Source organism: Carcharhinus amblyrhynchos, chromosome 16, assembly GCF_965287045.1.
Source record: "Carcharhinus amblyrhynchos chromosome 16, sCarAmb.v2.hapA, whole genome shotgun sequence".
In the NCBI taxonomy this organism is placed as follows: Eukaryota; Metazoa; Chordata; class Chondrichthyes; order Carcharhiniformes; family Carcharhinidae; genus Carcharhinus; species Carcharhinus amblyrhynchos.
The window spans coordinates 22,830,841-22,857,178 of record NC_137339.1 but is presented as its reverse complement, the minus strand read 5'-3'; the positions used below and the strand labels follow the sequence as shown (position 1 = coordinate 22,857,178).

Sequence of the window (26,338 nt, the reverse complement as noted above, 5' to 3'; positions counted from 1 at the left end):
TGCTACTGTGAGTCGGAGGGAATGGATGTTTGTAGATGTGATACTTTGCTCTGGATGGGTGTCAAACTTCTTGAGTGTTTTGGAGCTGCACTCATCCAGGCAAGTGGAGAGTATTCCACCACACGGGAGGCATGGTGGCACAATGATTAGCACTGCTGCCTCACAGCGCCAGGGACCCGGGTTCGATTTCCAGCTTGGGTGACTGTCAGTGTGGAGTTTGCACATTCTCCCTGTGTTTGCATGGGTTTCGTCTGGGTGCTCCAGTTTCCTCCCACAATCTGAAAGATGTGTTGATTAAGTGCATTGATCGGAACGAGGGACTGTGGCGACTAGGGGAATTTCACAGTAACTTCATTGCAATGTTAATGTAAGAATTACTTATGACTTATAAACTTTAACTTTAACACTCTTAACTCATGCCTTGTAGGGGGTGAACAAGCTTTGGGGAGTCAGGAGGCAAGTTATATAGAATCATAGAATCCTATAGTCCAGAAGGAGGCCATTTAGCCCATCAAGTCTGCACCAACCAAGCCCTATCCCTATAACCCCTTGCATTTACCCTAGCTAATCACCCAGACACTAAGGAGCATTTTAGCATGACCAATCCACCTAATCCGTACATCTTTGAACTCCTGAGGAATCCTGTGGACATAGAAACAAAGAAACATAGAACATTACAGCACAGTACAGGCCCTTCGGCCCTCAATGTTGTGCCAAGCTATGTCCAGTCCCAAGATCAAGCTATCCCCTCCCTATAATTCTGGAGTGCTCCATGTGCCTATCCAATAATTGCTTGCAAGTTCCTAGAGCATCCGACTCCACTATCAAAGCATGCAGTCTATTCTACACCCCAACCATGCTCTGAGTAAAGAATCTACCTCGGATATTCCTCCTATATCTCCCACCATGAACCTTATAATCATGCCCCTTTGTAACAGCTACATCCACCCGAGGAAATAGTCTCTGCATGTCCACTCTATCAATCCCTCTCATCATCTTATAAACCACTAAGTCGCCTCTCATCCTCCTCCACTCCAAAGAGAAAAGCCCCAGCTCCCTCAACCTTTCCTCATAAGACCTACCCTCCAAATCAGGCAGCATCCTGGTAAATCTCCTCTGCACTCTCTCCAATGCTTCCACATTCTTCTTATAATGAGGTGACCAGAACTGAACACACTATTCCAAATGTGGTCTCACCAAGGTCCAGTATAGTTGCAGCATGACCCCACGACACTTAAACTCAAACCCCCTGTTAATAAACGCTAACGCAATATAAGCCTTCTTCACAGCTCTATCCACTTGACTGGCAACCTTCAGAGATCTGTGGATATGAACCCCAAGATCTCTCTGTTCCTCCACATTCCTTAGAACCCTGCAGTTGACCCTGTAATCTGCATTCAAGTTTGTCCTACCAAAATGAATCACTTCACACTTATCAGGGTTAAACGCCATCTGCCACTTTTCTGTCCAGCTCTGCATCCTATCAATAGCTCTTTGCAGCCTGCAAGAGCCCTCCACCTCATCCACTACTCCACCAATCTTGGTGTCGTCAGCAAAGTTACTAACCCACCCTTCAGCCTCTTCTTCCAAGTCATTGATAAAAATCACCGAAAAGCAGAGGACCCAGGACTGACCCCCGTGGTACACCACTGGTAACTGGCCTCCAGTCTGAAAATTTTCCCTCCACCACCACCCTCTGGCTCCTATGATACAGCCAGTTACTTATCCAATTGGCCAAATTTCCTTCGATCCTACACCTCTTTATCTTCTTCATGAGCCTACCATGGGGAACCTTATCAAACGCCTTACTAAAATCCATGTATACAACATCAACTGTTCTACCTTCATCCACACACTTAGTTACCCCTCAAAGAATTCAATCAAATTTGTGAGGCAGCGTTTACCCCTCACGAAACCGCACTGACTATCCCAGATTAAACTGAATCTTTCCAATGCCGCAGGATTCATCATCTCTGAATTGCTCTTGTAGCCACAATATTTTTATGGCAAATCTAATTCAGTTTCTGGTCAATGGTAAACTCCAGGATGTTGATAAACCCTTGGATCTCCTGCTCATTCAATTCTATCCTCCCTCATTACTTTCCCTCCTCCATGGTCGGTAGTTCCCTTGAGCACTGTCCCTTTCCTTTTTGAAACCATTACTTCATCTATCTATCTCAACTTTTACGTGGCATCGCCTTCCCTTGGTCTCTAACCCTTCTAGTTCCCTTCCTGTCTCTCCAACTCAAACTACTGAGGGAGGACTTTTCCCAGGGAAGGGAAGGAGCATCCATATGAATGCAGTGAATTAAAGTCCAAAAAGTGACCACAGGTCGGGACACGATGCACAGTAGCAGCACATCTACAAGATGCACTGCAGGAACTCACCAAAGCTCAGTAAACAGCACCTTCCAAACCCATGACTGCTACCATCTAGAAAGACAAGGGCAGCAGACACATGGAACACCACCACATTTAAATTCTGCTCCAAGCCATTCACCATCCTGACTTGGAAATATATTGCTCTTCTTTCACTATCACTGGTTGAAATCCTGGGATTCCCTTGCTTAACATCACTGTGGGTGTACCTACACCACAGTGACTGTAGTGTTAAAAAAGACAGCTCACTAACACCACCTCGGGGAAAATTAGGAAGAGCACTAAATGCTGGTCTCGCCACTTCCTGGTTTAGTCGGAGAGAGATTGAGAATGAGCCAGGAATCACCATGCAACTGTCAGGAAAGGCGTTTAAATATTTCAGTAAGTATTTGATTGACATTTCTTCCACAAACATTCACTCACTTCACCACTTGTAGATGCGCTGCTACTGTGTACAAGATGCAAAAACTCAGCAAGGCTCACTGTTCCTTTAATTTCTGCATTTCGTTGCCTAGGAACCTGTTTCCCAATATGTCAGCAACGTATCAGCATCACTGAGGTGAAGGAACAATTCGGAGAGCCTCTTCAGTGAAACTGACAGGCTGGGAAGTCTTTGATCAGTGAAACTGAAAAGCTCCAGCCATGGCCAGGTGAGAGATTGCTATTCACAGCATCTCTTCTGAGAGTGTGCTTTAACTCCTTGGCAGATGATTGCCAACTTCAAAGATATCTCACCTGTGTTGCATTTCCTTAATGAGTTACACTTCCCTGTTATCATTCCATCAGAGCAGCCTTTTCAGCTCCATTTCACCTCTGATGAGGGCGAAGAGGAGAAGTAACAGCAGCAGCTGCCTTCTCCTCAATGGCTGCCCCTTACACAGGGCAGAGAGAATGGTCTACCTGCAGAGGATCAGCCCCCTCAACTTTAATCTCTCCATCAATGTCAACAAAACAAAGAAGATAGTCAGCAACTTCAGGAAGCATAGTGGAGGACACGCCCCTGTCTACATCAATGGGGGCAGAGTGGAAATGGCCAAAAGCTTCACATTTCTTGGTGTCCAGATCACCAACAACCTGTCCTGGTCCCTCTGTGTCGGTGCTATACTCAAGAAAGCCCACCCAACACTTCTAATTTCTCAGGAGGCTAAGGGTATTTGGCATGTCCACTACAACTCTCACCAACTTTTACAGATACATCATAGGAAGCATTCTTTCTGGTTATATCACAGCTTGAAATGGTTCCGGCTCTGTTGAAGACTGCAATAAACTACGAAGGGTTGTGAATGAAGCCCAGTCCGTCATGCAAACCAGCCTCCCATCCATTGACTCTGTCTGCACTTCCCGCTGCCTCAGCAAAGCAGCCAGCATAATTACGGGCCCCACACACTCTGGAAATACGCTCTTCCATCAGGAAAAGATACAAAAGTCTGAGGACATGTACCATCTGATTCAAGAACAGCTGCTTCCCTGCTGCTATCAGACTTTTGAATGCACCTAACTACACCTAGCTATGTCTGTAACACTACATTCTGCACCCCCTCCTTTCGTTCTCTATGTATGATATGCTTTGTCTGTATAGCATGCAAGAAGCAATACTTTTCAGTCTATTTTAATACATGTGATGATAACCAAATCAAACGTGCCAGGGCCTCAGGAGGCTCGGGTGCTTACTGTTGCCATCTGTAGCCTCGTGGAACAAAATCCCCTTCCCAGCGGAGCAGATGGGTATGAACTGCTGGTGGCCAATGAGGTGCCTGTCACTGAAGGGCCACCCACCTCCGTCCCCACTCCCCCTCCCACTAACTTCTCCTGTAAGGAGAGAAAGCAGACAGTTAATAACTGCTTGGAATAATGGAATGGATAGCAGAGAAGGATAACATTTGTGGAGGGTGATTGAGAAGCATAGATGTGAGAGTTAATAGGTGGAGGGCGAGTGTTGACTAGCTTGCTGAGCATGTGCCTCGGGAGAAGGAGAGGGGTGTCTTGTCCTAAAGAGTGCTGTATGAGAGATTACTGGGAAAGTCGGAGTGTGGGGCTTGGCACTTGGAAGTGTTACTCTATTGCACTCGCCTCCTGGGTCCCTGGATGCTTTTGATGAACTGTTTACAGATTAGAGTGTGCAGAGTGCTGTTGCTAACTTCCTGTCATTTCCATCCACGCATGCTAGATTTGAAAGATCTTTGGGAGCAGCACCTGCAGTAGAAGTGAGAGACCCAGCGGGCTGAGGGGAGCATTCTCAGCACTCCTCACCATTCCTGTGCTTTCTGCAGCCTCAGAAATCCAAGAGCTGCTGACCATAATAGACCTTTCAATTGGAGATCCTTCCTTTGACAGAATCGACATGCCATCCTGGCTGCAATCGCTGGCTGGTTGGGGAGTGCAAAAGCAGCATGCTAATGCCATGCCTCAGTTAAAGAGTTGATGAGTCAAGGCAAAGCTTCTTCCTTTACTATTTGGCTTGACAACCAGACAATGGTCCCACTGTTTGACCAGCAATTAAGTTGGCAAAATTCCATCACTTGAGTCTGATTCCACTCTCATCAACAGCACTCAATCAACCCCAATCAAGGCCATAAGTGACATTTTTTGAGACTATAAAAGACATGCTAATCTTTTATGACGTTGACCTCACCATCCTCATCTAACAAGCCTCCTTTTTCACATAAATCTGTACTCTTGTATGTTTCAGTGCTTGCATGTTCCTGACTTCCCCGTCATTTCCTCCACTTTTAATGTCCAACAAGTGTGAGGAACTCACGGGCTTCTTCACCACGAACATCAAGATGATCACCCATCTCTGTTGCTACTTGCCCAATGACGTCACTCTCTCCCTGGACTCCCCCCCCCCCCCCCCCCCCCCCCACTTACCTCAGTGCTGATCTTGCATTTTTGTCCTGTTTCTCTTCTCATGCCTTCTTCAAATTCATCTCATCTCAATTTCCACTAAGCTACTCACCACCCAACTTCCTATTTTGATCTCTGACATTGCAAATTACTCCCTCTCCTTAGTTACTGTCCCCATCTCTTTCAAAATAACCTTTCCCCATCAAACTACTGCCTCATCTGCAAACATGTTGCTGTTGTTCCAATCTATAGCCATCTTTCACCCAACTCCATATTCACATTGCACTGAACAGGTTTGAACCCCTGCAACATCACTGAAACAGCCCAAATTAAAAGCACAAATGACACACTGTGTGACTAACTGTTGTACAATCTTGCCCTTCCTCATCCTCATTACAATCTTTGACACCTTTGACCATTTCATTTTCCTCCCATGTCTTCCCTTTGCTGTCCAGTTTAAGACACTGCGTTGTGACAAATGATCTTTTGTCACTTACCCACTCCCTCTGCCATTGGTTGTGTAAAACAGTCTTCAGCCTCTCTGTCTTATTCAACCACAAACTGAGCTTCTGCTCCATACCCTATCCAACATGAAGACTACCTTCATTCATCTCTGTAGCCTCATCTATTTAGATAAGGTTCATATTGACACCTTCAGATTCAATTCTTTCAGTGCTCTTCAGCAGATATCTTCTTCTCTACAACCAGTAAATTTCAGCTCATCTAAAACCCTGTTGCCCATTTCTTATCCCATGCCAGATCCCACATACTTATCACTCCTATCCTTATTTATCTACAGAGCTTGCTAGTTTCTAATGCCTCTAACTTAAAACTCTTGTGCGCACATTTGTTCCTTTTTCTTGTAAACTCTTCTGGCCCTGCAGGTCCCCCAGAGCTCTTCATTCCACTGACACTGGTTTCTTCCATTTTACCCTTTCCTTAACCGCTGATTTGTCAGCCTTGCCTTCGTTCGTTGAGACGTCATGCTCTGGAATTCTTTTTCCAAGCTCTTTCTCTCTCTCTTTCTCTCTGTCTTCTCCCCATCTTCTTAACACCCACACCCTTGCCCACATTTTGGTCACATCTCCTACTCGCTCCTTTTGTTGACTTGCTGCCCATTGCCATCTGGTTGCATCATGGTGGAGCACCTTAGGGCATTTTCAACATCAAATGTAATTTGTTTGATTTCAGTCTACAAGATTATGAGAGGCATGAGCGGAGTGGATAGGCAGTAGCTTTTTCCCAGGGTGGAAGAGTCAGTTACAAGAGGGCATAGGTTTAAGATGCGAGGGACAAGGTTTAAAGGAGATGGGCGATAGAGGGTAGTGGGTGCTTGGAATTCGCTGCCGAGACGATAGTGGAAGCAGATACAATAGTGACTTTTAAGGGGCATCTGGACAAATACATGAATAGGATGGGACAAAAAGGATATGGACCCTGGAAAGGTAGGAGGGTTTTAGTTCAGATGGGAAGCATGGTCAGTGAAGGCTTGGAGGGCCAAAGGGGCCTGTTCCTGTACTGTAATTTTCTTTGTTCTTTGATTACATTCGAGAACCGGTACCAGTATTACACGTATGCCGCCCAATGAATTCCATCTCATAAACATCTGCAGAAGGTTTATAAAATGAAAACCTTCATAGGCAAGTCAGAATGGTATGTTGCAAAAGGTTGTGATCATCAACCTTGGATGACTTTGCATTGTACTGTCACATAAAATCAAGCAAATCAGCTTTCTTACTCAAGGAAGTGTCTTTCCACTCTTTAGTTCCTCAGTTACATTCACATTGCAGGAACAATTCATGAAGATTGACACTTGATTCAAATTGAATAGGCAGCTGTGTACCATGTTTGAGAGAGAACTGTGATTTCCAGAGGAACACGTGTTTAGCAATAATTATATATTGTCAAACAAGAATGCATAATGATCAAAATGTTATCCAAGACATTAAACACGTTCTTTAAAACCTACTGACAGGCACCAGGCATCTCTGTGTCAAACTGCTACACATTCTGGCAGAGCAGCAGAAAAAGCAGGAGCAGGTAGAACATTTTAGAACTGTCACAATTTTGGCTGGAATGGCAAGTGCTTGTGTCGAATTGATCACAGCTTGAGGGGCCGTGACTTTTGGAGTCTGCAAGTTGCTTTATAAATGTACACTCTGCTGACCTGGGAGTCTAGCAGAGTAAAGACGTGGGGGTTACAGAGATAGGGCCTGGGTGGGATTGTGGTCAGTGCAGGCTCGATGGGCCGAATGGCCACCTGCTACACTGTAGGGATTCTACGATTTACCTCTGCTTTAAATATTCTCCTCTCTTTTGGCTTTGTCGCACCAATTCGACAGAACGGAACCTCGTGCCACTTTTCATTTTTGCACTTCACCAGCAAGGACAATACTGCAGGTTGATTTATCCACCTGCCCTTGGCATTCTCTACCTTCCCTGAAGATGTATTTTCACTTTCCTCCTTTTGACAGCTGCTTAAGATTGGAGGTTTGCAATCTGAGTAATTGTGGATTCAGACTCACAGGCCTGGAATTAATCTTTTGCATGATCGTCAGTTTTAAGAGCTCAAAGACCACAAAGGCTTTAGTGTGCTGTCTTTATTGAACTGAGTGTAAGGTGGTTGCCTGCTGGGAGTCCCTCATGGCAGAGATTATATGACTACAGGAATCCAGGTAGGACAGGTAGTAATGATTGCATTTCAAAATCTAAATATGCCCCTTTCCATAATGAACAAAAGACAAATCTGCATGCACTGTCTTCTGTAACTGAGTCACCCAACTCACCACTGTATCACATATGTTGTTGTACATTAACAAACTGGTCATTATTCTCGTCAGCCACTGTACATGCATTGTATATATAGTCATTAAATCAGGCAGGTCTCTTCATGGTATATATGTGCATTGCCATTGGCTGTCATCTGAGTGATGTTTGCTCTCCAGGGGGTATCATTCCCATGGCACTTATTGCGATGGTAACTGTTGGTGTTGCTCCATTTCCATTGTTGGGGAACAGTGCATCTCTGGGAGTAACAATCATTCTGTATTCTGTGCAGCCAGTGATATCCCGCCATTGCTCTTTGACCAGTAGAGCACCTCTTGCCTTCCTCAGACTTGATTCAATTCCTTAATGGTTTGCATGGATGTGTTTCAGTATCTCTCTCCACCTTAGGGATAATGACTCTTTCCTTTGTACAAGATGCCATCTTTGACTGTCAATGCATATCACTATGCCCGATATGCTCCTGTGACCATGGATGTGCCCTTGATGCTCTCAGGCCATTCTTCCATCGCTACTGCTTGTAGCACGTGGAGAGTTGCATCTTGTTGGGTAGTTTGTTTGACTTGAACAATACATTTGTCTGTTGGATTCAATTCCTGTGCTAGGTTGATGATTTCCAAAACATGTTGAGTTGCTGCTTCATGTTGAATCTAGGAGATTTCACATCTGTGGTACCTCAACTTTCATCTTGTGGCGTGCTGCACTTGATATCATGTCAGCAATGCACATCTGTTTCCTTTGCTTGTATGTCACATCCAGATGATATTTCTGTTAGTGAAGTAATATTCTTTGCAGATGTTTTTGGAGGAGATAGTAACAGTTTGAGAAAAATGCTTCAAAGTAACTTGTGATCTGACTCTGCTGTTACTTTGTCTCTCCTAAGCTGGTATGAACAGGCAAAAGCAATAGCCAGGCCCTCTTGATCTGAACATGGCATTGCTCCATTTGCCTTAATTGCCTGGATGCAAATACAGACACAGGTTGTCCTTGCTGCATCAGCCTTGCTCCAAGACCTGTCTCATTACATTGCAAGGTGACTTCATTATTGATTTTAAAGTACCCCCGCACTGGCACTGTGGTCACTAGTCGTTTGATTTTAGTGAACGCTGCTTCTTGTTCTGTGCCCCAGTGCACATTCTTGGCAGTGAGCTTGCGGATTGATTCAGCCACAAATTAGACAAAAACTTTTTCTTAATAGATCACTAATCCAACAAATCATTGCACCGCTTTCCCATCTGTTGGTCGTTGCATCGCTGCTACAGCTCCCGCCTCAGGATCCGAGTAACAAGATTTTTCTGTCAGTGTGTGACCTACGAACCTGACTTCAGGCAACTTCAGTTACAATTTTCTCTTTTTGAGTTTTCTCTAGCAGTCATATTAAATCCTGATCATGGTCAGGCACGGCTTCTTCCATCGCGCTTCCACATCTCTAGAATAGCGGATCATCCATTGCGGCTGCCACTCTGGGAAAATCACTGACTATCTCATATTGTCTCCATAGATACTCTTCTGGATTGTGGAAATGTCAAATGGCATTGTGCAACCATCCGTACCTTCTGAACGGCAACCAGAATGTAATTAGAAAAACTGCTGCTTTCATCCAGCTTATCTTGCCTGTAACTATCCTTCTCCTTTAGGGTATTAACAATCTTTGCCTTGGCAAGTTGTGGTAATATTCCTTCAATGGTTGGCATGGGATATCTTTTCAATGAGATCTTTTCAGTGTTTTATTTAGGTCTTTTGGGTCTAAGCATAGTCTCAGCTTTCCAGGTTGTTTTAAAGCTCCCATGCTGCTCATTCAGTCTGGAGGAATAATCACTCCTTTTATGACTCCACCTCTTTTCCAGCTCTTCTGTCTTGTTTTTTAGGCTGTAGTTGAGGGCAGCTGGCAGATGCAGAATTGGTCATACGCTCTCACCTACTTTACGATGTTATTCACCAGAGTGACTCCAAGCCCTGTCTCAGTACTCCTCCAGGATCTTTCCAGTGGTTTTGTGTGCTGCGATACGAAGATAGACTTGCTCCAGCTAAGATGAATGGCTGTTACGTACCATCTGTGATCTGGAACATTCTTGCCTTTTCATTGGGCTCTCAGACTAATTTGTCCCCTTCAGTGTGAGTATCGATCATGCCTTCATGTGGCCTCACCCTTACTTTCAAGGGCTTCATGTTCAGATTGCCATGTTGAGCCACTTCATACAGGTCTGTCACAGTCATGACGTTGCCTGACGCACCAATGTCTGACAGTTGTTCACTCAATGCTCTCCTTCTGCAGTCATCATTGTAACAGCCACACACCATTTCTCACCTGCAGACATGACACAACCAGCATGTTATACGGTGTATAATATTTCATCAGATTCTTCTGGTATGCTGAATGCAAAAAGGGGACACGAAAGAGGACTTATGAACAGGATTTGGAAGAGTCCTTTTTTGTCTGATCTTGCATTTTACTTGCAGTCTTCAGCTTGTGTTAGCTTTTCCTTTTTTTTTAGCAGCTTTTAGTAGGGGTTGGAACATTTCCGTGTTCCCCTTCTAATAACTGTGGCTTCTCTTCCAGCTTCTTAAAACTCAATCTCAGCTTCCATTCACATATCCTGTTCTGAGCCTTCTGTCTTTCTGGTGTGGTGTACTTACTGAATTGAATGTAAGATGGCTGTTTGCAGGGAGTCCCTCATGTCTGAGGTCATATGGCTCTGGCAATCGCATAGGACATGTAGCAATGATTGTATTTTAATACCCAACAGCCGATGTGGTTTGGCACCAGACCCGGATCAGCTTTGTATAAATTTCTTGAGTCACATTTCTGCTTCCAGTTGGGACCTTACCATTGACGGGCTTAGATATGAAGGCTGCAAGCACAGAATTTAAATGTCTTTCTTTGACCCTTCCAAGATACTCACCTCCACAAGCGATTCAAGCACCTTCTGATATCGGCAAAGGAAGGAAGAACTGCATCTCCACAGGATGCACTGTAAAAAGCAACTCTGATGTTCTACCAGCGTCCTGGTATAACTGCAACAGCTGATTGGCAGTTTCCCCAGGGAAATGAAACAAACAGTAGAATTTCAGGTTCAGCATGTTTGGCACTTATAACCACCTTTTCCCCACTTTTTGATGGGCAGCAAGGACTAATCATTAATATCCAGAAAAGCCTGCAATGCACTTGAAATCTCCAGCATTCAGCTGCAAATGTACCTTCAGTCAGCACCTAACCACTAAAAGCCTCAAATTATAGCTATTTGCTTGTTTCATGTAGCTGTCATTATTCCCATTATACCCTGCCTGCTGACACCTTGGCATTTACGCTCTACATTCTCAAAGGATAAGACAGCCCACAATGTTAAAGAGAATGATTACATGTGGTGATTGTCCAACTTCGGGCCATTTGTTCTGTACGAAGAAAAGGACGTTTCAAAACCTCTACAAAGCACAGGAGTCGAAAAGGGGGTGCCAACTGCAACTTCAGTTCAGGACTTGGGTTCTGTGAAATCAGGGTCACCTCAGTCTGAAGGCTCTTGCATCAAAACACAGAAGCCAAATAACACTGTCTTGATTTAAGAGTTCACCACATGTGGTGCTCAAGGCTAATAAATATGTGAACACATTGGAAAGAACATTAAATTATTGGAGCATTAAAGTTTTTTATTGTGAAGTAAGTTGTAAGTAGTTGAGAGTCAGTTGGAAAATGTTTGAGTCAATTATAAAGGATGTAATAGCAGAGGATTTAGAAATGCATAACATAATCAAGCAGAGTCAGCGTGGCTTCATGAAGGGCACGTCATGCCTTACATATTTATTAGAATTCTTTGAGGGCAGGATAGATAAAGGGGAACCAGTAGATGTAATATACTTGGATTTCCAAAAAGCATTTGATAAAGTACCAACAAAAGGCTACTTAATAAGATAAGGACCCATGGTATTGAGAGTATGTTAGCATGGATAAAAGATTGACTAACTAAAGAAGACGGAGAGTTGGGATAAGAAGGGCATTTTCAGAATGGCAGCTTGCAACTGGGGGAGTGCCACAAGAATCGATGCTGGAGCTACCATTTTTTACGATGCATATTAACGACTTCGCCTGCCTGGCTCCAAGTGAGGCTCCTCCCCATCCAAAGACATGAGTCCTTGCTCCTGATTTGGCTTGGCTCCCTGCCCAGTCTCTCCATGGCTCTCAAAGGATCAGCCTTTAAAGGGACTAAGTTACCACACTTCCTGCATGGTGTTAGAGATATGCTCATCCAAGCAAATGGAGAGTGTTCCATCACACTAACTTCCGCTTTATAGATAGCGAGTACCTAACTGCAGAATGCCCATCCTTTGGCCTGCTCTTGTAGCAAAAGTACTGCATGACTGGCTTGTTCATTTTCTGGTCAGTGGTCACTCCCAGGATATTGATGGTGAGAGATTTGATAGGACTGCTATTGAGTGTCAGTGTGAGATGGTTATATTCTCTCTAGTTGGAGATGACATTGCCTGACACTTGTGATGCAAATGCTATTGCCCCTAATCAGCCCAAGCCTCAATGTTGTCCAGGTCACTACAAGCAGGCACAGGCTGCTTCATTATCTGAGGAGTTGTGAAAGAAATTCAACATTGTGCAATCAGCAGCAAACATCCCCACTGTTGACTTTTTGATGAAGCCCAAGACATTGTTGGACACTGCCCTGAGGAACTTCTGCAGTGATGTGCTGAAACTGAGAATGATTGGTAGTCAAAGCCACAATGATCATGTTTGGTATGATTCCAAACACTGGAACATTTTCCCTGTGATTCCCATTGACTTGATGCCACAGTTGGGTCAAATGCCACCTTGATGTCTCTCTTACCTCACCTGTGGAATTCAGGACTCATATACACAAGTCCATTTTGTTATTCGTGTGGATTATATTGGCATGAATGTCTGTCTTGCAAGTGGCAACAGGTTGTCCTCTTTATGTTGGCTTCCAAGACATTTTTCTTCTCTGGGCTTCCATGACGCAATCTCATTGTAGGACATGTTGTGTAGTTAAACCTCAGATTGATATTTGTTCAATGGTATTACAATCACCTCTGTTGAGAAGATTGTCATTTCACATCACCATTCCACCACCTTCCCAGGACACACAATAATAGTTAACAGTAGGATGCTATACTGTCGGATATGGTGTCTTTCAGTTGAAGCATTAAATCAAAGCCCAGTCTTGGGTGAACGCAAATGATTGCATGACACTTTTAGAAGAAGAACAAGGAAATTCTCCCTCAATGTGCTTTTAAAACACTTTAATTGGCCATTAATCCTACTGCTGTTTGCTGTCCACAAAATGGCCCCCACGTATCTTTGCAGCATAACAGTGACTCCAGATCAAAAATACTTTTCATCGACTGTGTAGTGCTTTGGGACATCCCAAGTTCAAGAAAGGCACCTTGTAATAAAGTATGTCTCCATTTCGGCAATGCATCTCTACTCCTGCCCTGGAAATCATATCAAAAACCTCATTCAATCTGATTTTATTTTGAAACAACAAACTTGGACACAAACAGGGTTCCAAAAATCTAATGCCACTGTGAAAATAGTCACAGTTTTCATACATCAGAGCAATACATCATGTAACACAATGTGCACGAGGATGTAATTTTATTTTGGTCCCTTTTAAAGTTGCAACTTGCTATAAATTGGCACTGCAAAGATGCACTTTCACAGAATTTGTTAAAAAACAAAAGATATTTACTAAAATTTGTCCAGAGGCCAGCAACCACCTGACTATCCATGAGCAGCCCACGTGGCTACCCTAGACCATACATGTCTTCTGCCTGAGCGAGGGCTCCACCCCTGGGGTGATTATCCATTCTCAGTCCCAATTGGGCCCCAAAGCCAGGTGATCCTTTTCTACTGGGTTGTCCTTAAAGGGATAGTCACCGCAACCATGTCCTAACATAGCTGTTGCTTTGTAGCCTGATAAATCAGGAAACTAGAACAGAAAATAGTCCTTTTTAACAAATGTACTCTGCTGGAGTTGCAGTTCCCAACACTTTCCTTTCCGATAGTTTGTTTCCAGAGTCAGGAGTCTTTTCTGACCCTGGCGTCGAAGTCACCAATAAGGATGATCTTATCTTCCTGAGGGATGTTGGACAGTATCATGTCCAAAGTGGAGCAGAAGCCACTTTTAGACTCAACATCAGCATCAACGGTTGGGACATGGGGGGCACTCATGACCAGTGCTTGCTGGTTCTTGGCAAATTGTAGACAGAGGTCATGAGGCATTCATTGATGCTGACATGTTGAATCCAATTCCATGGGCCCTGGGCTGATTCTCGGGTTTTCCTCTCCAGAAGGTGTGACCACCGCCTTCTTCCCTCAGTTGCCCTTTGCTGCTTTTCGGGCCTATTCGGGACAGCGACATCAACTTGACGTCATCGAGCTCACGGGCAACAATGGCAATTCTCTGTTCCAGTCAATTGTTTTGCTCATTATCCATGAGGGTTTATATGTGTCATGTTCTGAGGTTGAGTTTAACTTTGACTTTCTAACCGCAGGTAAATGAACCCGCTGGAAGCAGTTTTCCAGCCAGGTTAACGACAGATCAGATTATTTTTAGGGCACCTTTTCTCGTCCTTTCCCAATGCGGGATGAGCAGAGTGGGAAGAGGGCTGCTCAGACATGAAGAAAGCTGCAGAAACGCTCCCCTGTTCCCGTTCCAAGAGCAAAATGACTGAATCAAACTCCACCACCTATTTGCTGGTTTGAAGCTCAGGACTTCCAGGTCTCACGGTTCTGTCCCCGTCGACTCTTGTTGTTCACAAAGAGCTGGTTTGTATGTTGGCTTCCTCTAGGTAGACATCTTGTGTGGGACTTCTTTTAATGTGGATATGCCATTGCATGTTAGCAGATACACTGTGTCCTTGACAGAGGGTAGATTCAGTTCCAGTGGCAAGAGAACCTTTATGGCTGGGGAACTTCCTACTGCTGCAGCTTTCATTAAGCATTGCAGCCGATGATATCACACGAACATCTTCTGCCTGACCTGCCGTTGAGGACTTGCATTGGATTATGCTCCTCCACTCTGACCTTACAGTCATGGGTGACCCTGCCAGGATTTAAGTCTGCCGACGGCATTGTTCTTGGGATCGATGAAACATTCAGGCCTCTCCACCGCCAAAGGTGGCAGTCCACAGAAAGGCAACAAACCAGGGTGGGAAAGGATTCATTAACTTAGTCAAGTTTACTCACTGCTTTTGTCACGAAAGGATAAGTATAATCACAGCACACCGTGATGAGGCAAATTATTGGGTGTGTGTAATTCTGATATCTATGGTAACCGATATTATTTCCAGCACTCAGTTGGCTCCGATATGTAGCATTTCTGAAATTGATTCACAGAATCGACAAACCACAGAAGATGCTACATCCTGTGCTATTTAGCATTCTGACTCATCCAAAGAGACTGCAATGAAAAGAAACAGTCTCTCATCGTGAGTACTTCCTGAAGTTGAACAGGAGGAACCGTGTTTTAAATATCAACAGGAGTGCATGGTGATACAAGACAGCATTGAGGTGCTTCATGATCGAGGCAATGGAATTCATCTGTGAAACAAGGTTCCAAATTATATAAAAGCAAATTACTGCGGATGCTGGAATCTGAAACCAAAAGAGAAAACGCTGGAAAATCTCAGCAGGTTTGGCAGCGTCTGTAAGGAGAGAAAACAGCTGATGTTTTGAGTCCAGTTGACCCTTTGTCAAAGCTTTGACAAAGAGTCATGCAAACTTGAAACATCAGCTCTTTTCTCTACTTACAGATGCTGCCAGACCTGCTGAGATTTTCTCTTATGGTTCACCATTTTTTGTTAAGTGGTAGAAAACAGAAGATTGGAAAGATACATTTAAAGAGCACTTACTGCATTTCTTAAAATATTCTCATTGAATATTAGATATAATTCATTTATTTTTGCAGTGATTTTCATTGTAATGATTTTAATCAGGGAATTGAGGTGGGCTTGTTAAAATATGAGCTCCCTGATTAAGGTCCAAATTGATGGACCAATCAGGGAGCCTCTTGCTTTGTACATAACCAGACGTGTCAGTTCCTCTGGGACTCCAAGTGTAGACTACTAACTGAAAGCACTCTGTACACTGTTGTCAGACTTGTAAATAAAGGGATTTTGGTGAAGGGACTTCGTCCAATGACTTAATACCGTTTTTATAGTCTAACTTGCCAGCTGTATCATACACAGCAAATCCTGCAAACTGCAATGAATTGAATGACTACTGCTGACTTTAGATGTGTTGCTTTAGGCTGAATTATTTTTTATTTGCACTTGGGATATGGGCAAGACCACACTAATTGTTTATGGTAAAGTCTTAGGCATAGTTAGGTACGCTCTCTGTCCTGAATGATGTCAAAATCCTGCGGCCTTTAGGTGAATGGCAAGTATTTTATCACCTTCCTGAGTTGAGAGGGTGTAGATGATCGGTAGGCTTTGAGGGCGTAGATAAGCCACAGTAATCACCTTCTGTTCTTATAACCACTGTATTGCCATGGCTGGACCAGTCAGTAGTGATTCCCAAGGTGTTGTTGAAACTCTTGCTTTGGCTTATCACCTGCTTGAAACATTGGTAAAATTACTCTTGTTTGAATAATTCCATAGATACACTAAAGAGTAAAGAATATTTGAGGAAAGCTATTGATCTAGACACTGTTCTGGTTACGAGAGTGTGCAATAAATTTTAATTTTCGCCCTCCCCTATCAGCTGACGATTCCAACTCATGCCTGGTATTGTGATATGGGTTTGAACATAAAAAGCATCATGTCACAATATAAAGTGATGCCCTGAAGGCTAGAGGCCCTAATAATAGTAACACTATGCAATGTTGTTGCCAGCTCCAACAGTTAAAGGGCAAAACTTGACTTGCGGTTTGTTTTTATTTGAAAAAACGTTTGTGTTCAAAATACATTCAAATTCTGGCACTTGCAGTTTAAGGTACTAGACAATGTGAATTAAACAACTTCAAATTAAAATGTGTAGCTGTCAAACTAACCCTTCAAAAGATTCCATCATCAGTTTTTACAAATTTGCCTACTTTTTTTTGGATGAACCATATTCTTGCACCATTGTTGGCTATGTTACAGAGAGTAATGTTTTATTCAATTGAAAGGCCAAGATCCAGACTGCAGAACTGGATCAACATTCACAGTGCCAGACTGAACCAAAGTTGTAAGAAGTTCGATAGATGGTGAGCTGGATCAGGCTATAATGGTTCGCTGACAGCAGGCATGTTTAATAGAATGAATGTTGGGCAAGGACCAAAAAACTGATGATCGGGGAATTTGTGCCCCGTTTGCCATGGGCGTAGATTCTCACAGGATTCTCGCTGGCAAGATCTCGTGATGTGTTCGTCCACACTCCTCCTCATCAGTGAAGTCATGGGGTTTCTCCCATGCAATGACTGGATCACCATTTGAATACATTTTAATATCATTAGCATTGTGCTGTATCTGCTTCACCGCCACCCCCCTCCCCCCCACCGCCCTCAAAGACATAACATCAAGTTATTTCCCACCTTGGGTCACTGTCTGTGCAGACTCTGCACGTCCTCCCCTTGTCTGCGTGTGTTTCCTCTGGGTGCTCTGGTTTCCTCCCACAGTCTGAAAGACCTGCCAGTTAGGTGCATTGGCCATGCTAAATTCTCCCTCGGTGTACTCAAACAGGCACCAGAGTGTGATAGCTGGGGGATTTTCACATTAACACTGCAATGAAGTTACTGTAAGCCTACTTATGACATGAATAAATACACTTTAAAGTCATTGAGGTTGACAACAGGTCTTGAACAACATGAGCCAGGTGAAATGGATCCGCCAGGGTTGCACAGATAAGTACAGCCCCCAGGAGGGAGAAGAACATGCCAAGGTAGTACCCTGTCAGTGTCCAGGCACCCCTCCTTGGCATGGCCCATTAGGGCAGTGTCAAGGGGGAGATGCTCAGTGGGGCAGTCCCTGGCTACGACCGTGGGAGGCTTCTGCTGCTGGGGAGATGCTTTGGAGGAGGGGGATTTGCAGTTCATTGCGGGGGGGGGTGGAAACGTGCTGTTTGTTGTGTCCATGGCAGAGTGGTTCCCATGTCCGTGAGAGAGGGTCTCCTGTGTTTGTGTGAGGAGGGAATTCCCCAATATCCTTGGGGGACTGGTCTCTCCTTGCACATGGGTGAGGGGGGGGGGGTTTGTTTTCCCCTTCTGCATGAAGAAGGAAGGGAGCGGCCTTCCCTTGTGTGTTGGGGGGATCTTTGATTCTACTTTTAGTGCTATTGGATAAGGGTGCCCTGGCCTCTGGAAGGCTGATGTTGTCAACCCTCCTGCTGTTTTTCCCTCTCAAGGTGTGTTGGAAGATAAGGCAGGAAAAGCCAGCAGGCTGCACAGTGCTTCCTCGCATGAGTCAACACCTTGAAAAAAACAGAAAAATCCTCCCCATGTTCCAGGAGAAGCAGAGATCCTACTGTCACCAAGTGGAAGCATTGGACAAGCAAACATTCCGGGTGGGATTTTTCCAGCCACGCTTGCCCCAAAACCGTAAAATCCCACCCGAGGTCAACAGATCTTCACATGGTCTGTCCCTCTGCCTGCCACGATTCCAGTGGTGGGCGGGGCAGGAAAATTCTGGTCTGAAAGTGCACAGTTTGGTTTCATGGAAAAATAGTTGCATTAAAGTTATAACGCCTGTAGATATTGTTCTTGTAAAAGCTATTTGGACAGATCTGTAGATTGTAACTCATTTCTGGAGGAATGAGTGTTTGAGAGTGGCACAGATGTCGCTTGTAGTTACATCCTCTCCAGGCTCATGTTTATTTCTTTGCTGCCCATTGAAGCTGTTCTCCTCTGAGGCATCCATGATGAGGCCTCGGTTTTTAATGGGCAAATTTGTGAAGTGTGCACACCCGTGAGTGTCTGCCATTCCAACAAGTATGAAACTGTGTTTTCATATCTAAAGTGCAGCCAAATGCTCTTGCTCCATTAACTGCACTCAATAGTATAGCCTTGCCAACCCACAGTACGTTGGCACTGTAGCCCCACAGAAGAATGTGTTACAGTCCATTAAAATAAATATAGGAATTCAGCCCTGTGTTTTCTTGGATTCTGGCCTCATACTAACACTGGAATTCAGCAACTTTCTTGGAATAAGGTTCCTGACACCAATTGTGTTAAGAGACACTGCCCTCAGGATAAAAATCCTATAAAACACAAAGTGCCTTTTAATCTTATCACTGCGTCATTGGCACAGGGTTTGGAAAATTTTCTCAAACATACATCTTTTTTTTGGAGAATTCAACATGCAAAATTATTCAATTTTTGAGCTTTTTGCAGCTGAGATTAAGCAAAAATAAACTAACCTTTACTTCAGGTTTGAAGCATTTGATAAAACAGCGACCAACAATTTAACATCTGCTTACAGAACTGTCAGAGTGACCAGACCAAAGCAGTCACGAAATTGATGAAGACTAGATTTTGAGAACTGTTTCATTGGATGAGATTTTCCAGCTGAAACTTGACTTCTATGACCAGACAGAACTCTGTGCATGTATGCAGAAAATGCTGGAAAATCCAGCAGGTCTGACAGCATCTGTGGAGAGAGAATAGAGCCAACATTTCAAGTCTGGATAACTCTTTGTCAGAGCATGCTTTGTCAGGGCTCTGATGAAGGGTCATCCAGACTCAAAACATTGGCTCTATTCTCTTTCCACAGATGCTGTCAGACCTGCTGGATTTTCCAGCATTTTGTTTCTGATTCCAGCGTCCACAGTATTTTGCTTTTATCTACATATATGGTTGTATGTATATGCAGCTTTCTGTGGCTAAAACTGTCATAGTGTGTACGAAAATATCTGCAGTGGATAAACACTTAAGTTAATTGCAGTTAAGCGTAGAAAGTATCCACAAAGTTCCAAGTACATTTTGGCTAAGTCTTACCCCTGGTTTCATACCAGGCTGAGTTTACAGCCTGAAATGTGAAACAGAAGCAGCAAGTTCCTGACCCCTTTTGACCAGGGGCACATTTTTTTGCATTCCCGCAGTGAATCTTGCATGCAAGGAAGTGAACATTGGAAAATCAGAGGCATGTACCCCATGGCTGAAAATATTGACGAGGGCTCCCACAGTTTTTCAATATGCATTGAGGATAGTTGAAATTCTCTGCTTAGAACAGATTCATAAACTTGTCTCTTACAACCTTAGAGTCGGTAAAAAATCATACTGATAAAAATGTATTGCAATCGCAACTTAGCGTGCGTGTTTGAATTTCAAGCTGCTTACATGGCAGATGGTGGAATTTGAATTCAATAAAAATATCTAGAATTAAGAATCTACTGGTGACCATGAAAACCACTGCTGATTAGTGAACCAGATGAGTTTTTCAACAATGTCCTTTTAGGAAAGGAAATCTGCCGTCCTTATCTGGTCTGGCCTACATGTGACTCCAGAGCCAGAGCAGACTCTCTACTGCCCTCTGAAAAGGCCTAACAAGTCATCATTTCAAGGGCAACTAGAAATGGGCAATAAATGCTGGCCAGCCAGCGATGCCCATGTCCTGTGATGGAATATTCAAAAAAATTAACTGCTATGCTGTGAAGTCTCATTCCTCCTGCTATTAATTGTTGTTGAATGTTTGAAAAAACAAGTACTCTTCTTCTTTTTCTCTCTCTTTAATTCTGTCATTCTTTTTCGCCCACTATTTCTTTCAGTCATGCATTTGGCATTGAATACACTCCCTCTCATTTACATTTCTTTCTCAGTCCTCACTCGCTCAGCAACTCGCCACACACAAAAATAAATATCCAAGGGCAAGTTTAACAGCAGATGTGATAGGTGTCCTGCCCTAATAAATCACGGTGCATTACCTCACCCGGGATAAGTTGGAAGATTATCTTCAGATTCTTTATAGCAAAATGTATCAACAGCTTTAAGCTGTTATCTGTCAAAAGCTCAGGTTACTCATTGCAATGGCGTAAACTTTGACTTTTTGTTTTAATTTGAAGTTTTAACCAGTCCAGATTGGTTACAAGTCCTATTTTTAAGAATCAGTTTGACAAATTAGTTACGTTTGCTTATGCTATTTAAATGGCCTTCTTTATTCATTCACCCTGTGTGGAAATTTAAATAGGAACAGAGGAATTAGGAGCAGACGTAGGCAATTTAGTCCTTCGAGCCTTTTCCACCATTCAATCGATCAATCTCTCCCTGGTCTCAAATCCACCTCCCTACCTGTCCCCTATATCCCTTTTTAACCCTTTTTTTGTTAGAAATATATCTTCTTCCCTTCTTGAAACCATTTAATGATTCAGACTCCATGTGTGACTGAAAGAAATAGTGGGGGGGGAAGAACGATGGAATTAAAGAGAGGAAAAAGAAGAAAAGTACATGTCTTTCTTTTAAAACCTTAGACAACAATTAATAGCAGGAGGAATGAGACTCCACAGCATAGTAGTTAAAGTTTTTTATATTCCTTCATGGGACATGGGCTTTGCTGGCTGGCCAGCATTTATTGCCCATCTCTAGATGCTCTTGAAGTACGTGGCTTGCTAGGCCATTTCATAGGGCAGTAAAAAGCCAACCACACTGCAATATGGGGCAGCGAGTTCCACAGATTCACCACCCTCTGCGAGTAGTAGTTTCTCCTCACCTCTGTTTTAAATCTGCCGCCTCTCAACCTACACCAGTGACCTCATGTTGTAGATTGATTGCTAAGCCCCCATCAGCTACTATATATGGGACAGTCACTAATAAAGTGGGATTAACAGTCACTAAATTACCTTGAATGTTATTTCTATGTTTTCAATAGGTATCTCAGAGCCATGTACCTTGGAATTCAGAGCCGTTGGCACAGAGAACATGAGCGCCGACACTTCTACTGGAGAATGATGTTTGAGAGCGCTGATATAAACATGCTGCGCCTGCTGGAGACCTTTCTGAAAAGTGCACCACAGCTGGTCCTTCAGCTCAGTATTATGGTGCAGAGGAACCAAATTGGAACCTTGCAAGGTAAGGCTCAACAATCCCTCACAATATAAAGCCACACCCGAAAGAACCCAACTCTTTAGGAATGGGAAAAGGCGAATTGTTTCTTCCTTTGTGTCACCCTCACCTGCTTGTCATTTTCTCGCTGCGTTGTGGATTCCCTTATTTCTCTTCAGAAATTTAACAAACTGTCCTCTTGATGCATTTAGACTGTCATTGACTGGCTGTTGTTTTTTTTCACATCTTTACTCCTTCCCCTGGGAGAACAGTGGAAAGATTCACAGACTGATTAAGAGTCTAGCAGACTACAATCTTTAATGGCTGTAACACTCTTTACATTAACTCTACGTCTACCCAACCAGGATGATTCACCCTGTATGGTCTGAGGGTTTGATGGGTTCCAATAATCCAAAAGATGAAAGGTGGGTCACCTAGATCCATTGCATGAAATTATCCCGCTGGATGACGATCCAGAATTCAGGAGAAAGTCCAGTCTCCTCTTGCAGGCACTGTGTGGTATAGAACTTAAAATCTGCTCCTTCAACCTCAGAGTAGGAGTGCCACATTTAAGCCAAAGATTTATCCCATACAGTGGCACAGCAGTTGGCACTGCTGCCTATTAGCACAAGGGACACCGGGTTCGATTCACAGCTTGGGTCAGTGTCTGTGCGGAATCTGCGCGTTCTCCCTGTGTCTGCAAGGTTTTCCTCTGGGTGCTCTGGTTTTCTCCCACAGTCCGAAAGATGTGCTGGTTAGGTGCAGTGGCCATGGTTAAATTCTCCCTCAGTGTACCTGAATAGGTGCTGGAGTGTGGCGACTAAGGGATTTTCAGAGTAATTCCATTGCAGTGTTAATGCCTGCTTGTGACACTAACAAATAAACTTTAAACTTCTTAAACTTTAAACACACTCTAGTAATGTTCAAAAATACAGCTATTGTTTTGAAGGAAAAGTTTCAACTGATTTTCTTTCTTAATCTTAGATTCGCAATTATTAACATGCATCCCACAGCTAAACCTGTGGAATTGTTTAAGGTAGTTGGATAATATCCATTCGTTTCTATAGAAGGATAGGCCAAATGGACTGAATGGCCTTGCTTTTCTGTACTTTGATCTATTAGTGTCTGTGTTTTAAGCATGTAAACGCATTCCAGTCATCTATGTTGACCTAACTTTGACATTCATTTTAAAAATATTATCTAAATGTCAATTTCCTAAGCAGTTCCTATAATGGTTAGGGGTAGCATAGTGGTTATGTCGCTGGAATAATAATCTTGAAGACAGAGCTGATTCCCTGGATACACCCCCATGGCAGTTTGTGAATTTGAATTCAGTTCATTATATAAAAACTAGTATCACTAATGAAGATTGTGAAGTGGAAAATCCCATCCTTGGCCTTTAGGGAAGGTAATCTGTCATTCTTATTGCCTGGCCTACACATGAATCCAAGCCCACAGCAATCTGGTTGACTGCTAACTGCCCTCTGAAATATTCTAGCAAACCACTCAGTTATAGCAAACCATTAAAATAATTTGCAAGAAAAAACTAGAGAAGCCGTTCGACGTCAACCTTAGTGTCAGTTTTGGACATGGCAATATTAAATAAATTGTCCCATTGACTAGCTGAGCAACAAACTGACCAACAAATTATAACTGACAGCTAATATCTTAGACTTCTCCATTACCGTCCCTTTATGTGCCCAATCCATCAACAAAGTAGGTCCACTACAGTCGGAAGGCAATGAGTCCTCAACATTGCCTGGGGATGCAATGAAGTCTCATAGCATCAGGTCTAACATGGGCAAGAAAGCCTCCTGCTAATTTCTCACTGCACTCGCTCCTCCATGTTGACAACATTTGGAAGAAGCAATGAGGCTCATAAGGGCACAGAATGTAATCTGTATGAGACTCTAATGTTCATCACCAAGAAAGACTCTGTAGCACCAATGCCAAATCCTGGAAGATATAGGTGGCAGACTCGGATTATGGCAGGTTGTGTGAGAAACACAGCTATTGACCTCATCCTCGCCTATATGTCCATGACAGTGTCAGTAGGAGTGACCACGTCAGCCTTTATGGAGATGAAGCCTTCTCCACTGAGGGCATCCTTCATTGTATTCTGTAACACTGCCACTGGGGTAAATGAGTTATGTTCAGAACAAGTCTGGCAGCTCCGTGGAGCATGTTGGTCCATCAACTGCAGCAGAATTGTTTTCCACCACAATCGTAAACTCGAGTGTGGCATATCCGTCAGCCTATCATTATCATCAAACCAACGTGTCAACACAGGTTCAATGAGGAGTATTAGAGAGCATGCCTCAGCATAAGGTAGGAATCTGGTGAAGCTACAACATGGGATTACTTGTATGCTAAACAGTAGAATGAGCGTGCTAATTCAGACATAAGTGCTCCTCCTGAGTCAGGTCAAAACTTTGTAGCCCTATCACATCCAGTCATGACTGGTTGTGGACAATTAAACAGCAAAGGGGGAAACCCCCTGGACATCTTGGTGTTTAATGATGACTGAAGTTGGCACAAGAGCAAAAGATGAAATGTCCACTGACATCTTCAGCCAGAAATGCCAAGTGGATGATGCATTTCTACTTCCATCTCAGGCCTGCATTTTCACAGAGACAAGTCCTCAGCCAATCCAATTTACTCCATATGATATCAAGAAATAGCTGAATGCACTGGATATAGCAACTCCTATGGACCATGATGGCATTTTGGCTGTAATGCTGAATAATTATGTTCCAGAAATAATTATCTCCTTGCTGAACTATTCCAGTACAGCTGAAAGACTGGCACCTACCCAACCATGTAGAAAATTGGCCACATATGTCATGTGCACATAAAGCTGGTATTTAGCCTGTGAAGGGAGGGGCTTCCAGGGAAGGTCTGATGATGGCCAGTTGGGTACTTAATTCCAATGTGCCTTCACCAAAGGAGCTGAGCTCATGCTCCTGCTTGTTCTACAGTTCATGGACTAGACCACTCTGTCTCCAACACTAATTGGCCACATTGGAAGAAAGAAAGAACTTGCATTTGTATAGCATGTTATTATTGCCATTAGGTGCTTCAGATAGGTTCAAGTCCTGCTTTATGTGCACAGGAGGACTTTAAGCAGGAAAACTTAAATATATTAGATTATCTGTGAAAGGACATTCAGTGCTATCACAATTCCCCTCCTGTCCTGAATGTTTTATGTTATCGTTTTTAAAAAGCCGGAACTGAGTTTTCATTGCAAATCTAAGTATGCCCCAATCCTGTTAAAATAACCTAATTGGATTGGATCAGTTTCCTGATCCAGCCATGCACTCTGTCAAATTTAATCAGATTTTTATTTTTGTGCCAAACCAATAAAATAGTATTTTAAAAAAATTGTTTGGTCATAGGTTATGTGAATATACTTCTAAACATATTTTAGAGAGTGTAAGAACAATGGAAGAAGGCAGGAAATTGAACTTGCGTAGCGTGTTGTTACTGCCATTAAGGTGTTTTAGATAGGTTCAAATCCTCTCAACAGCTAATTAAATTTAAATTCAACTAATTAACCTGGAATTGAAAATTAGTTTGAAACAATCATTGATTGTTGTAAAAATCCATCCAGTTCAGTAACATTATTTAGGGAAGGAAATCTGCCATCCTTACCTGGTCTTGCCTACGTGTGACTCCAGGTCCACAGTAATAAATGATTCTTAACTGTGCTCTGAAATGACCTGGCAAACTACTCAGTTCAAGGCTAATTAGGGATGGATAACAAATGTTGACCATGGCAGAGATGTAATCCCAGGTGTAATGATTCCGCTAACATTTCATTTTGTGTACAGCCTTATCAAAAGCCTTCTGAAAATCCAAATACACCACATGAATTGGGTCCCCCTCATCTTTCCTGGTAGTTAAATCCTTAAAAACTCCATCAGGTTTGTCAAACATGACTTCACTTTCATAAATCCATGTTGACTATGCCCAACCCTGGCATTATTTTCTATGTCCAAGCATCACATCCTTTACCATAGTTTCTAGTATTTCCCTACGACTGACATCAGGCTAACAGCTCTATAGTTCCCCCGTTTTCTCGCTTCCTCTTTTCTTAGATAGAGGGGTTACATTTGCCGCCTTCCAATCTGCATGAAATATTTCAGAATCTATAGAACTTTGGAAGATAACCACCACCAGACGCTTTATCTCTACAGCCATCTCTTTCAACATTCTGGGATGTAGATCATCAGGTCTGGGGAATTTATCAACTTTCAGTCCTCTTAATTTCTCCAGTACTACTTTAGTACTGACACTAATTTATTTCAGTTTCTCATTATCACTTAGTACTCTGGTATTTCTGAGAGATTTTTTGT

The 26,338-nt window shown here is 43.2% G+C and overlaps 1 protein-coding gene across 2 annotated transcripts in view; it reads left to right on the top strand.

Moving 5' to 3' along the window:
* Positions 1-26,338, top strand: part of xkr7b (XK, Kell blood group complex subunit-related family, member 7b) — a 215,959-nt gene that overhangs the window by 177,503 nt on the left and 12,118 nt on the right. For both annotated transcript variants that reach the window (XM_080204411.1, XM_080204410.1), the window contains one exon: positions 21,811-22,010. In XM_080204411.1, coding sequence (XP_080060537.1) covers positions 21,811-22,010 — 200 coding nt within the window. The remainder of the gene's footprint in view (positions 1-21,810; positions 22,011-26,338) is intronic.